The 12093-nt window shown below is 49.3% G+C and overlaps 1 protein-coding gene across 1 annotated transcript; it reads left to right on the forward strand.

Annotated features, from left to right (window-relative positions):
• Positions 1 to 491: 491 nt before the first annotated feature.
• On the forward strand, positions 492 to 11331 carry ptenb (phosphatase and tensin homolog B). Its single transcript, XM_040014098.1, has 9 exons — positions 492 to 1187; positions 2310 to 2394; positions 3122 to 3166; positions 3610 to 3653; positions 3748 to 3986; positions 4390 to 4531; positions 4611 to 4777; positions 5121 to 5363; positions 5657 to 11331. Exons 1-9 carry the CDS (start codon positions 1103 to 1105, stop codon positions 5840 to 5842), a joined length of 1236 nt encoding a protein of 411 aa, XP_039870032.1. The 5' UTR covers positions 492 to 1102; the 3' UTR covers positions 5843 to 11331.
• The last annotated feature ends 762 nt before the right edge of the window (positions 11332 to 12093 follow it).

Raw genomic sequence — 12093 nt, forward strand, 5'->3', positions numbered from 1 at the left:
GATAGAATTAAACAAATGTATGTATTGATAACATAAAACAAACTGAAATAGCTGTTGATAAATTCTGTACAATAGCAATGATACTAACAACGTTAAATATGTATGAGTATGTTTCAGGAATTTATATTATTATTATGATTATTATCACCATAGGTAAATTTGGCAGCATCTCTGTCCCTCTGATGATAAATACATCAGTAAATCTGCTGTTCTGCTGCTGTTTTGGTGAAAAATTAAATATTTTTCTTGAAAGATTCAAAAGTGTTTTAACTATTAACCCACCACTGGGATCGATTCATTAAAAAAACATACTTAAATAACTTGAATAAATGGAACACATAAGTCCTTAAAGTCTTTAGGTTGTACTGTGGACGTAAAATGTGTTTTTTGTATGATAGTGTTTAAATTCATTTGCGGAAACGCTTAAGAAAAAAAAAAGTCCTTTGAGGTAGGTCATTTATTTTGAAGGCGGGCGGATGTGGACGTCTCTCCTGCTGTCCTGCTGCAGACTTGACGCATGCGTAACTGTCGTCTAGTCGCTCTGCTCAAAGGCACCGAGGCGGAGAGGGTTTCTCTCCACTCACCTGCATTCAGGCACGGCGGCTCTCCTGCGCTCATAGGCCGGGAACAGCTCTGCTGGATACGTCCGGAGGACCGGCTCCGCACCGGCCGTCCTCCCGCAGATGGTCTTTGTCTGCAGGCAGGGGACCTGGAAACCCGGGCCCGCTGTGGGAGCGGGGAGGAGGCCTCGGAGCTCCCCTGTTCTGATCCATAAAAGAGCAGCGACAGCCCGGATGCATCTCTACTAGCAGGTCGGCTAGCATCCATCCAGAGCGGGGCTCGGGAGGCAGCGAGCAGGCCGGATAAAGGGACCGATTCGTGCTGCTTCGGGTCGAGGTTTCTACTGGATTTTATTTGGGCTTTATTTTTCTGCGGGTTATTCTTTAAATCTGGAAATCGCGGGACTGGAGGCCGGCTAGCTGCGAGCTAGCTGCCCAGGATTACCAGGGTAACCAGACAGCTGAGGCTCCGCAGTAAAACAGACCGTCTCCCGGTGATCTCTGACGCGCTGACAGACCTCACCGGAGGCCGGGGCACAGCGATGGCTGCCTTAATCAGAATCCGGGGGATTGTGAGCAGGAACAAAAGGCGGTACCAGGAGGACGGCTTCGACCTGGACCTGACCTGTATCCTTTTTACCTGTGTGTGTGTGTGTGTGTGTGTGTGTGTGTGTGTAATAGCGCCGTGCAGAAGCCTGTTCAGAAAAGCTGTGATTTAAGGAGGCGGCTCGGTGTGGGGCGTGTTGCTGATGAGCAGCCGGACTCGAAAAATTGCACATTTAGAGGCGGGCTCGTGTCTGCTGGCTCGTGCCTGAGGGCTGTTCTCGGTCGGTCTTCATGGTCCAGATGTTCCGCTGGTTTTCTTCTGCAGCGGCCGTCTTCATGCTGTCCCCTCACACTGACACGTCTGCTAATTAGTCTTAATTTAGCAGATTTTTCAATGCAGTTCGGCGTGAGGTCTGTTGGAGCATCTCCAGGCTGCTCTGATGCATCTGCTGTAGGTCAGAATATCGATTATCGACCAACCTGTGTGTTATTGGTAAAATAACAAACCCAGCACTGAATTAATGAAATCTATCGATCACTACTGATGATTGATTATTCTGTTTGGTCATATTTAGTGGTGTTCGTATCTCTCCTGTGTTAATAAAGTTTGATTCAGAGGACCTCCTGCAGGGCTGAAGGCACCAATCCACATGCAGCTGATTGAACAGGACTGATTGATCAGAAAGCAAATAGCCACTTATGGTGGAGGGACTGAGGATGATCAGCACAGTGAAAGTCCCGATCAGTTTGATTATTGATCAGAGTAGGGGTGCTTTGTGCCTTTACAGACGCCTGACGTTACATTTTATTCTCTTAGCTGTTTTTATGTCGTTGACCTCTTCAGGTTTCTGACAGTTGATTCATCGCTTTGGCAAACTTCCTGTCAGCTGACTCTGATACCTGACCTGTTACCACCTTCTGAGGTAAACTGATCGATTAGGGAAACTCGACTCGTTTCCGATGATGTGATGGTTTATTAATTTTTAAAGAGGAACTGTTGTGTTTTCGGTCACCTGCTGTTAGACCTTCTGTTTATGAGGGGCAGCCAAACCCAACCCAAAGGTTGTCTTAAAGGGGGAGGAGTCCAGGAGAGAGATCTGACTAATCATGTGATGGTATGAAGCTCTGTGATTGGATGTTTGAGTGCTAGTTTTTGGGGTCCAGCTGTGTTCAGACGTTTGGTCCTGAGCGGCGCTCCATCAGACATTTATCCAAACATCATCGCGATGGGTTTCCCCGCCGAGCGGCTGGAGGGCGTTTACAGGAACAACATCGACGACGTGGTTCGGTAAGATGACCTTTGACCTTCTCTGACCCATGTTTTTAGTGCTCAGCAGCGCCTCCTGTAAACATCGCTGTGAAATCTGATCCTGTATTGAAAAAATGCACAACCCAGTTTTTAAGGTTATTGGGTCACTTCCTGTTAACGGATTAATGATCGCTGCTGCTAGCGAAGGTGGAAATCTTAAAAATTGGATGGACACACAAATGAAAACCACCGAAAGTTTGAAACTGGAGATTTTCTTTGATCCACGCTCAGAAAGAACACATAGACTCAGTGATTGCTCCACTGAAAACTGATCTCCAGTGAGTCCAGAGCAGGAGCTCCTCAGTAGGCTTCCTGAACCTGGCAAATCAGAAGGAAGTTTGCTTTAAGGTGGGCCACAAAAATGTGAAATGTACAAGTGAGCGAGCTTCAATCAGCTGAGCAATAATAGAAGATTATTTTATTGATTACAGACGTGCTCGAAATGTGACGTCAGCCTCGTTAAAGCCGCGTCGTGTTCAGACACCAGCAGGGGGCGCTGCAGAGACCACGTGTTGGTTTTTAAAGCTGGTTTGCTCGGCGTAGGATTTCTGGATGAAAGACTTTCACCTCAGCCTCACAGCAAACTCTGCAATAACACTGTAGTGTGATAACGCTGTAATAACACTCCACATGTCATCGTGGAGCTGTGAGTAAAGTCGGTCTGTTTTAAAGCTTCTCTAACGGTTTGCCCCGCCTCTCCTCTCAGGTTTTTAGACTCGAAGCACAAGAATCACTATAAGATCTACAACCTGTGAGTACTCAGTCTGCTTTCCTCTGTGATGATGTCTTGAAATGAAAACTTCCTGTTCAGGTCATAAAGCTGAGTTTAGACCACACTGTTAGGACCGGGGCCCTCAGGAGTCGAGCCTGACGGGCCTTCAGTTCTAAAGTTTTCACTTGCTCATTGATGTGGGAAATGTTCATGTTTGGAGCCCCGCCCACAGGCGTGCCGACTCAGCTCAGCAGGTCCAGGTGTACTGACAGCAGCGCAGGTTTAACAAACAGGATAATACTGTGACGTCAAGCACAGAGAAGTGGGTGAGGGGTTCATTTTAACGTACTCAGGTGAGCGTCTGTCAGGTGGACTCCGCCTCTCACCGCAGCTCCTTACGTCAGCGAGCTAAACATTTCTTCAGAGGCGCCGACAGCTGCCGGCGAGGCGGCCAGTCCTAACATCTGTGTGCCTTTCCACAGATGTGCGGAGCGACATTACGACTCATCAAAGTTCAACTGCCAAGGTGAGCCTGTCCTCTTGTGACCTCTGACCTTTGAGAGGCAGTGTGTTTGTCTGGTGTTGGGTAACGAGCCGTCGTTCTGCTCCTCCTCTCCCAGTCGCTCAGTACCCGTTCGAGGACCACAACCCGCCCCAGCTGGAGCTGATAAAGCCGTTCTGCGAGGACCTGGACAAGTGGCTGAGCGAGGACGAGCAGCACGTCGCCGCCATCCACTGCAAGGCGGGAAAGGGCCGCACCGGCGTGATGATCTGCGCCTACCTGCTGCACCGGGGCAAGTTCCAGGAAGCTCAGGAGGCCCTCGACTTCTATGGGGAGGTCCGCACCCACGACAAGAAGGTAACCTTTTTGTGTTCATGTGGAGCCTTTGCCTCGTGATACGAGGCGCCTTGAGCAGCTGTTGTGATGAATAAGGTTGTAACTGGGCAGTAAACCCTGAGCATGTTCTCCCCGTGTCTGCAGGGGTTCTCTCCGGGTACTCCCACAGTCCAAACACATGCAGCTAGTGGGGTTAGGTTACCTGGCGATTCTAAACGGTCCACAGGTGTGAGTGTGAGTGATTGTCTGTCTCTGTTAGCCCTGCCACAGCCTGGCGGCCCGTCCGGGTGTTCCCAGGGTGCCCCTGCAACCCTGACAGCGTGACAGAATGGATGGATGAATTCTAACTCTGCAGAGGCAGCTGATGAGGATGCTGAAAGACTCTGATATAACCTGACCTCACGATTGATCTGTTGATGTTCAGGGTGTGACCATCCCGAGCCAGCGGCGCTACGTTGTCTACTACAACTTCCTGCTGAAGAACCAGCTGCAGTACAAACCGGTGGCTCTGCTCTTCCACAAGATGCTGTTTGAAACCATCCCCATGTTCACCGGAGGCACCTGCAGTGAGTCTCGAGCAGTAAGTCTGCCGTCGCTTCGAGCGACTTCAGTTGAATTAACGGGTGTCCCTGTGCTCCCCCGCAGACCCCCAGTTTGTCGTGTACCAGCTCAAGGTGAAGATCCACACCTCTAACCCCGGCCACACCCGCAGGGAAGACAAACTGATGCTGTTTGAGTTCCCGCAGCCACTTCCTGTCTGTGGAGACATCAAGGTGGAGTTCTTCCACAAGCAGAACAAGGTGCTGAAGAAGGTGAGGAGGTGATGGAGTCCTCTTTGTTGTCCTGAGTGGGGTTCACATGTGGCCTGGTGTAGTTTGTCTGGGCTCACCTCGAAGGGCCGTCTGTGGTCAGTGCTGAGTCTTGTGCAGACCCCGTGTCTGAGCAGGACTGAATATTTCCTCACAGTCAAAGGTCAAAGGTCAGCCTTGTTTATTCAGTGCCAAACTCAAACTAGTCTTTACTGTAGATGTTCAGCATCAGTTTTAGGAGCACAGGTTTTTCTCCGGGGACCAGAGGAGGTGGAACACGGACACGTGTCCACGATGGCAGAGCGCACGGCCGGCCTGGTTTCCTCACTGCTTTTTCTCATTGTAGGAGAAGATGTTCCATTTCTGGATCAACACCTTCTTCATCCCGGGTCCGGAGGAAGTCCCAGAGAGGATGGAGAACGGCAGCGCGGGGACACCCAGAGAGCTGTTTGACAGGACGCCGCAGACCCCGATGACGCCGGGAAACGAAACCAACGACAGAGACTACCTGGTCCTCACGCTGACCAAGAACGACCTGGACAAGGCCAACAAGGACAAGGCCAACAGGAACTTCTCCCCGAACTTCAAGGTAAGCTGCTGAGCAGCGACGCCGCTGACGGCGATGGCGCTGAGTAAATATCCTGATTGTTTTGTTCTTTAAGAAAAAGACTCGTTAAGTTGACGAGCCGCACAAACCCAGCTGTAATGACCAGGAAGATGATTTCTGCTGTGCTAGCGTGTAAACTCGTTAGAAGCACAGAGAGCGATGAGCGGCAGAGCGCCGCTGCCCGCCATCTGTAGTTTAAAAGCGTGAGCAGCGAGGTTGGTTAGCAGCAGGCAGGTGACCTCCAGACTGACGGTCTGCTTCTTCTTCTGCTTCAGGTGAAACTGTTCTTCACCAAGACGGTAGAAGAAGGAGCCAACTGTGACGCGAGCAGCACATCCTCGATGACGCCAGACGCCAGCGACAACGAACCGGATCACTACCGCTACTCGGACACGACGGACTCGGACCCTGAGAACGAGGGGTTTGAGGACGAAGACCACAATCAGATCACAAAAGTCTGACACACACGCTCTCTCTCTAATACGCAAACATACAGCTATATACGTGTATATATATCTCCAGTATGTATGTATGTATACACTCGTGAACCCAGACGAAGACTAGCGGGCGGTTAGCTAACGGGGAGTATCGCCGGCGGACCGCAGCTGATCAGTGGGACTCTGATCAGAAAACTTTCGCCATCCCCACCCCCCAAACTTCTACACAGCTGGACAATCACATGACATGGATTTGTAAGCATGTGGGCGGGGCCAGGCGAGTGGACAGTGTGACGCAGGAAATCACAGTTTAAAGGAGTAAAACTTGAATCTAGACAAACGGAAAGACGAGTAGACTTCTTTAGTGACCACGCCGCGGCGTCTGTGGGACGAAGCCCCTCCCGACCAGCTTTGTTTCGTGCTGAGCGGTCTGGACTCTGTCTTCATCTCTGCTCTCTTCAGGCTTTCTCAGTGTTGACGCTTCTCTCTGTGTGCTGAAAACTCAAATTCAGGTCGAGCGTGGACCCACGTGGAGCCTTGAAGGCCAGTTCCTGTGCTTCACCTGAATCTGAGACGTGGATCACTGCGGGACAACCAAACTAATTTACCTGACTCAAAATGTGAAACCACGATGCTGATGATGGCAGACGGTCATGTGATGAACCTGGCAAAATATCAGCATTGGGTGAGGCGAATCTGTTCTTGTAAAAAGAGATGCTGATTTAAAAAGGTCGACCCCCCCGGGTCACCGTGACCGCATTTATTTATTCTCCCAAATACTTCAAACACCTTCAACTGGAAACTCCTGATCCAGTTTGCAGCAGCCTGTTTAATCCAGTCTAAATTGGGTTGGGCTGTGGGTCTGAACTTTCTCCCCGAGCCTTGTTTGGACCGGCCGGACGGGTCCCGTCGCTGATCTGGACCCAGTTTGGGACAAAGCACAAAGAGAAGCGACAACCTGCTGTTGAATGTCACAGTGAAGATGAGAAACGTTATTATTCACAATCCTCTGCAGCTCCGTCAATCATCTGCTGAAGGACGCTCTGAGTGCGACCCGAGCGTGAACACGTGCTTCACTGCTTCTCTGTCTGTCCTCAGTTTTGCACAGAAGGACTCTGTTCAGTCTTTCAATCAGCTCCTACACTTCAAAGAACCTTGTTTTTGTTGTACTCTGAAATATATCAATCATTAAGCTAAACGACAAATGAGCTACTGCACAGTATAACCATTCCTGCAGCGATCTGCTTTTAAGCTACACACCTATATAGGCTAGCCCCCCAGCACAGACTGAAGCAGAAATCTTTGACTCCAGAGCGCTGGCTTTCGGTGTGTCTGGCATGCACTTTATGAAGGACACTCGAGTGAATCTTGACGGCCTTGTAAATATTTCCAGGCGCGCTCCGTCTGTGCAGGAGATCTGATTCGGCTCGTGTTGCGCTGTAGTCCTCATGAAGCTGCCGTTTGTGAGCTTTGGCTTTCTGCAGCCGGAGTCCGCAGCGTGGCAGTGCCATCATTACAACGTCATGGATTTCTTTTTAGTAAAACTACTCTAAGCTAAAGGTCTGCCAGGTCCATTTGGAGCATCTTTTGAATGGACACTGGGACTTCGTCGGGGTCATGAGGATTTTGGGATCACTGCCCAAAAAACAGGTGAAACGCTGTGCTGACCTGAGCGGCGCCATCACGATGGTCAGCCTCTGTGTGTCTCTGGTTTCTGATCTTTCAGAATGGTAACGCTCTAGAATTATTACTCTGTCCATAGACTATTAATCGTTTTTACTCACTACTACTTCTTGGAGATGTTTAAGCACTTATATTCTTGCAAATTGTACCTTTAACACCAGGGATGATGGCTGGAGAGTCACGTTGGCATCACAGCAGGTTTGAGACTTGTTTCAAACTGACAGAATGAGTATTAGAGAGATTTCAGCTACTGGAGGTTTGGCTTTGCCATGCAACATTTGTAAAGTTAAAGCGGGCTCTTGGACGACTGTTTTGACCATTAAGCTTCTTCTTGCACGTCCACCGTTCTGCATAAAGATATTACATGTACAGTATAATAAGGCCTAATGCAGTGACCATAAACACCGTCTGACTTCAGCCAGTCACACCGTATAAAAGTCTGTCCGATGGTCCGGAGCATCTACAGGGTCATCTGCGTCCTGGTCGGGCACAGGTAGAAGTCTTAGTCCTGACGCCTGATTTCCGTCCTCACATTTGGTGCTAAAAGCTATCGTGGACCCTGCTATGACTGATAGTTCATCAGTGGGTGTGGTATCTGGGTCTCTGTTGTTGAACCTGTAGGTCTTGGCAGGTCTGGTCACACAGGATGCACCGTGAGGATCTAAAACACAAACTCCAAAGTTGTAGTGCCGATGCCTTCAGTAAAAAAAACTCCCATCTTGATCTCCAGATGTGTTTAACGTCAAAGAGCTGGTGACCTGTAATGAAGGCAGAGGCATCAGTAATGATGATTTCACTCATGTTCAGTTGCAATCAGGATAAATAAGATGCTGAACTTTGAGCTTGACCCCAAAAGGAGAAGATCTGAAGGTGTGTTTGACCCTCAGATCTTTGGGAGCTCGTCCGTTCTTGCCATCCAAGGTTGAACATGTTTGCAGAGCTCTTGATGATGGTGATGATGATGCTGAAGCAACTGCCAACTGTTCCTTTGTGCTCTCTCTTATGACCAATCTAATGCCTCCTCAGCAGTGCCAAGGGTTTTTAGGTTAGATTGACATTTAGCCAAACAAACGGCATCCTGTGTGAGCACGTCTAACGCCGTGGCCTGGTGCTACTGACAGCCAGTGCATGCAGCTTGTTGAGCGAGCCCAGGACTGGTCGTCCATCTGTGGTGCTCTCTACCAGCAGCGTGCGTGTTCGTCCACTCCTGATCTCTAATGCCCAGCAGCTGTGTCGTCAGCGTGGCCATACAGCCACTGGGATTTTTACAGCAGCATTTCCTGTCTCGAGTCCTGTTAGGTGCTATCAGACCTGGCCTCACGTCCTGTCACTGACCCGTTCAGCAGTGACCAGGGTGTAGTGTAGACCTGTACCAGAGTCCAAGGTTTGACTCCATTCAGGTGGATTTGTTCTTAACACCCACAGTTTTACTGAAGCGCAGTCACTCGATGAGGTTTGGGGCAGGTCGTGGTCGAGTCCAGAACGATGGGTAGAAGCTGCGTTTTGACTCTTTGTGGTTCTCCAAATGATTTTCCAGCAGACCTTACCGCTTTACCCAAAGGGAAGCTTGCAGAGATCCAGAGATGGGTCCGAACGTGGAAGACTGAGTGCTGTAGTATTTCATGTTGGTAATATTCTCCACTGCTGAGCAGGTTCAGGTGTTTGAGGCCAGGCAGGTGCTGTCCACGTCTCTGACTGTTCAAGGTGCTCAGTGTCTTTTCATTGTTGGTTGTATACAAACCTCCGTTCAGCTCTTCACCTCACCTGGAGTTTCATAGAAAGTGGTCACCTGTTAACAGAGCTGGGGTCAAACTCCTCCCTGATTCTGACATCATCAGGGATTCTGCGGCAACTCTGTGTGAAGGAACCTCGAATTTTGCCTTTTAATGCACCGCGCCTGCCTCTTTCCCACTGCTGTGGTGCTGAAACAGCGGCCCCACCAGAGAGCCTGCTGCTCCTGAAGTTAGGACCCGTGCCGTCAAACGCTACGGGAGGGCCTACCGCAAGAAATTCATCCAGTGATTGGCAGACTCTGGGTGGGGTGCTTTTCGCGCAGACATTAGCCCAACATCTGCTAACGATTCTCAGATCTGTGTGCTGGGTCTGGCACCAGTGGAAAAGCGGTCATTGTGACAAGCTCCGGTACTTCCTGCTTCCTCAGACGTCCTGTTTCTGTCCCCGACCACACAGTGCTTCAGCTCTGCTGTTTGCGTCTCTTCACCAAACCTGCCACGATGAAGCTCGGACGCCTTTGTGTTCCTAATTGTTGAGTTTGGGTCCGTTTGTAATTACAGTCTGTGTTCACACTCTGTTTGTTTTTCGCCGTAAGGTTAAGGTGTCACCGTTTCTCTGTGCAACAGTCTGTAGATAGATGCTCTATTGATCCCACAAGGGAACTGGGACCCATCAAAACATGTGGCATAGTCTGCTCGTGTTATCCTCACGGAGAACCTCGTTAGAATAACGGATTCTGCATTTCACAAACCAGCGTCAGTGTTTCAGCCTCCTTTCATTCAAGTAAATCAGATGGATGTCATATGACCACACCTTCAGTAGTTTCAGACGTTTCCTCGGAGTTGTGTACCCAAACCATGTCTGTTGGTCCAGTCAGAGAAAGAACAACAGAAACTCGTCCAGATCAGGCTGTTTAGCCGTCTGTTCTGCTTTTGTCTTATTACTCTGCTTTCCTGATGAGCTGATGTCAGCTGTTCCCCAGATCTGAGTCCTGAACATAAAACAACACATCATTGGCGTAGAGTGTATCTCCTCTCGCTCCTGTTCAGTCTAAACATGGCCAAAGCTTCAAACGTTAACCTGCAGGCCAAGTACGGAAACTAGAGCCCCGGGTGCTGCCCCTCAGCAGGCTTCCAGAAGACGGCGAGCGTGATTTCAGGGAGACGGTTTGTTCCAAACAGAAGATGCTGGCCAGGCTTTAGTGGACCAAGCTTTGACTGGTCAGTCCACCAGGTGTGGTGAAATACGTTTTAACTGAGGTTTAATAAATAAATAAATGTGGGCCCGTGTCTTCCTGGCATCCTGTTAACACTTGATGGCTGTTTCAACACATCCAGAATTATTTGCTGTCATTAACGGGCAGCTCGCTCTTTGCCTTTAAATCTATATTTCACAGATGTGTGGTGTCATCACTAAGCCCCACCTCCTGCTGTTGGGTAACTCGGTAACAAAATAAACACGAGCACCTTAAATCCGTTAAAGCTGACGACGTGTCTTGGCGCATTTGACCTGTGCAAACTAAAAGGAACGCGGGACGCTACGCAGCTGCTCAGCTTGTTTTCACGGCGACAAAAACAGCCATTAACGTTAGCTTAAACGAGGTCGCTAGCACAATGCTAACAATAACTTTCCTTCTGCTTTGCTGTTTAAGGACGGCCCCTTTTTGGGGCGGGGTTTGTGGTCTCGATCAGATGTGGTTTTGTACCCGACTCCGAGCCTCGTGTCACATGTCAGCTGCACCCAGGTGTTCATTTTATTTTTCAATCAACAAACAAAAAATGTCACCTGACTACAAACTATATCACCATGGCAACATGTTAATCTGACCCCACCTCTTTTATTCCTCCTCTCCTTGTTTTATAAAGAAATAAAAACACTGTAAAGGTGAATAAACTATTTATAAACAGCTGCTCATTGTTTGATCTTTGTTTGCTTGGTTTTAGAACTACGACTCCCATAATGCTTCAGGTGTCTGCCAGTACGAAAAAGAATTTCTCTTAAGGTCCATTTGCTCTGTTATCAAGTGCTCAGTGCGCTGCTTTAAGGGAAGAAAATGGCTTTGGGGCATTTTGTTGAATAAACTCTTGGTGAACTCATGTTTTAAATGGCCTGTATTTGTATAGCGCTTTACTTAGTCCCAAAGCACTTTATACTACACCCACCCATTCACACACTGGTGATGGCAGCTAGGTTGTAGCCACGGCCGCCCTGGGGCGCACTGACAGAGGCGAGGCGGCCGGGCCCTCTGACCACCACCGGTAGGTAACAGGTGAAGTGCCCAAGGACACAACGACCGAGAATGTCGGAGCCGGGGCTCGAACTGCCAACTCTTGAGCCACGATCGATCAGTTCTAAAGCTGCGTTCGGTGTTTCAGGAGGCTGAGGCAGACGTGACTGACCACACTGTTTAACTCGTCACCAGCCACAGCTGCCCCACCCGCAGCTGTGGTAGTGCTCTTTATTGTTCCTGAGTTTGACAATGTAATGTGATTACTTACAGACATTCAGCTGGATGTTCTGATTAACTCTGACTCGGCTCAGAGTTAAAAATAAGAATTCACTTTTTGTCCAGTAAATAATTAATGGGCTGATTCTGATACAGTGTTTCAACACGCCTCATTCATAGAAACGCCCACGTTTCACACTGATGGATGGAGGACACTGCAGACGGGAATCGAACCACCAACTCCCACCGTAGTAGACGACCTGCTGTGCCAGCCGTGAACAACCATCATCGTCTTCTTCTCTGACAAACTCGTTTATGCTCCGCTGCTGCACAGACTCGTGCACACAGGAGCGCCTCAGCTCAATCCTGCGTGTGCGCGCACGTGCACGATCGACCGGTGACTTGGCAGAAA

The sequence above is a fragment of the Simochromis diagramma genome, unplaced genomic scaffold, assembly GCF_900408965.1.
Source record: "Simochromis diagramma unplaced genomic scaffold, fSimDia1.1 OVJJ01000669.1, whole genome shotgun sequence".
In the NCBI taxonomy this organism is placed as follows: Eukaryota; Metazoa; Chordata; class Actinopteri; order Cichliformes; family Cichlidae; genus Simochromis; species Simochromis diagramma.

Coding starts and splice junctions, on each gene's coding strand:
- ptenb (XM_040014098.1), top strand. CDS start 1,103: ATGGCTGCCTTAATCAGAATCCGGGGGATTGTGAGCAGGAACAAAAGG. Junction 1,188..2,309: donor CTTCGACCTGGACCTGACCT/GTATCCTTTTTA, acceptor GCGCTCCATCAG/ACATTTATCCAAACATCATC. Junction 3,654..3,747: donor ATCAAAGTTCAACTGCCAAG/GTGAGCCTGTCC, acceptor CTCCTCTCCCAG/TCGCTCAGTACCCGTTCGAG.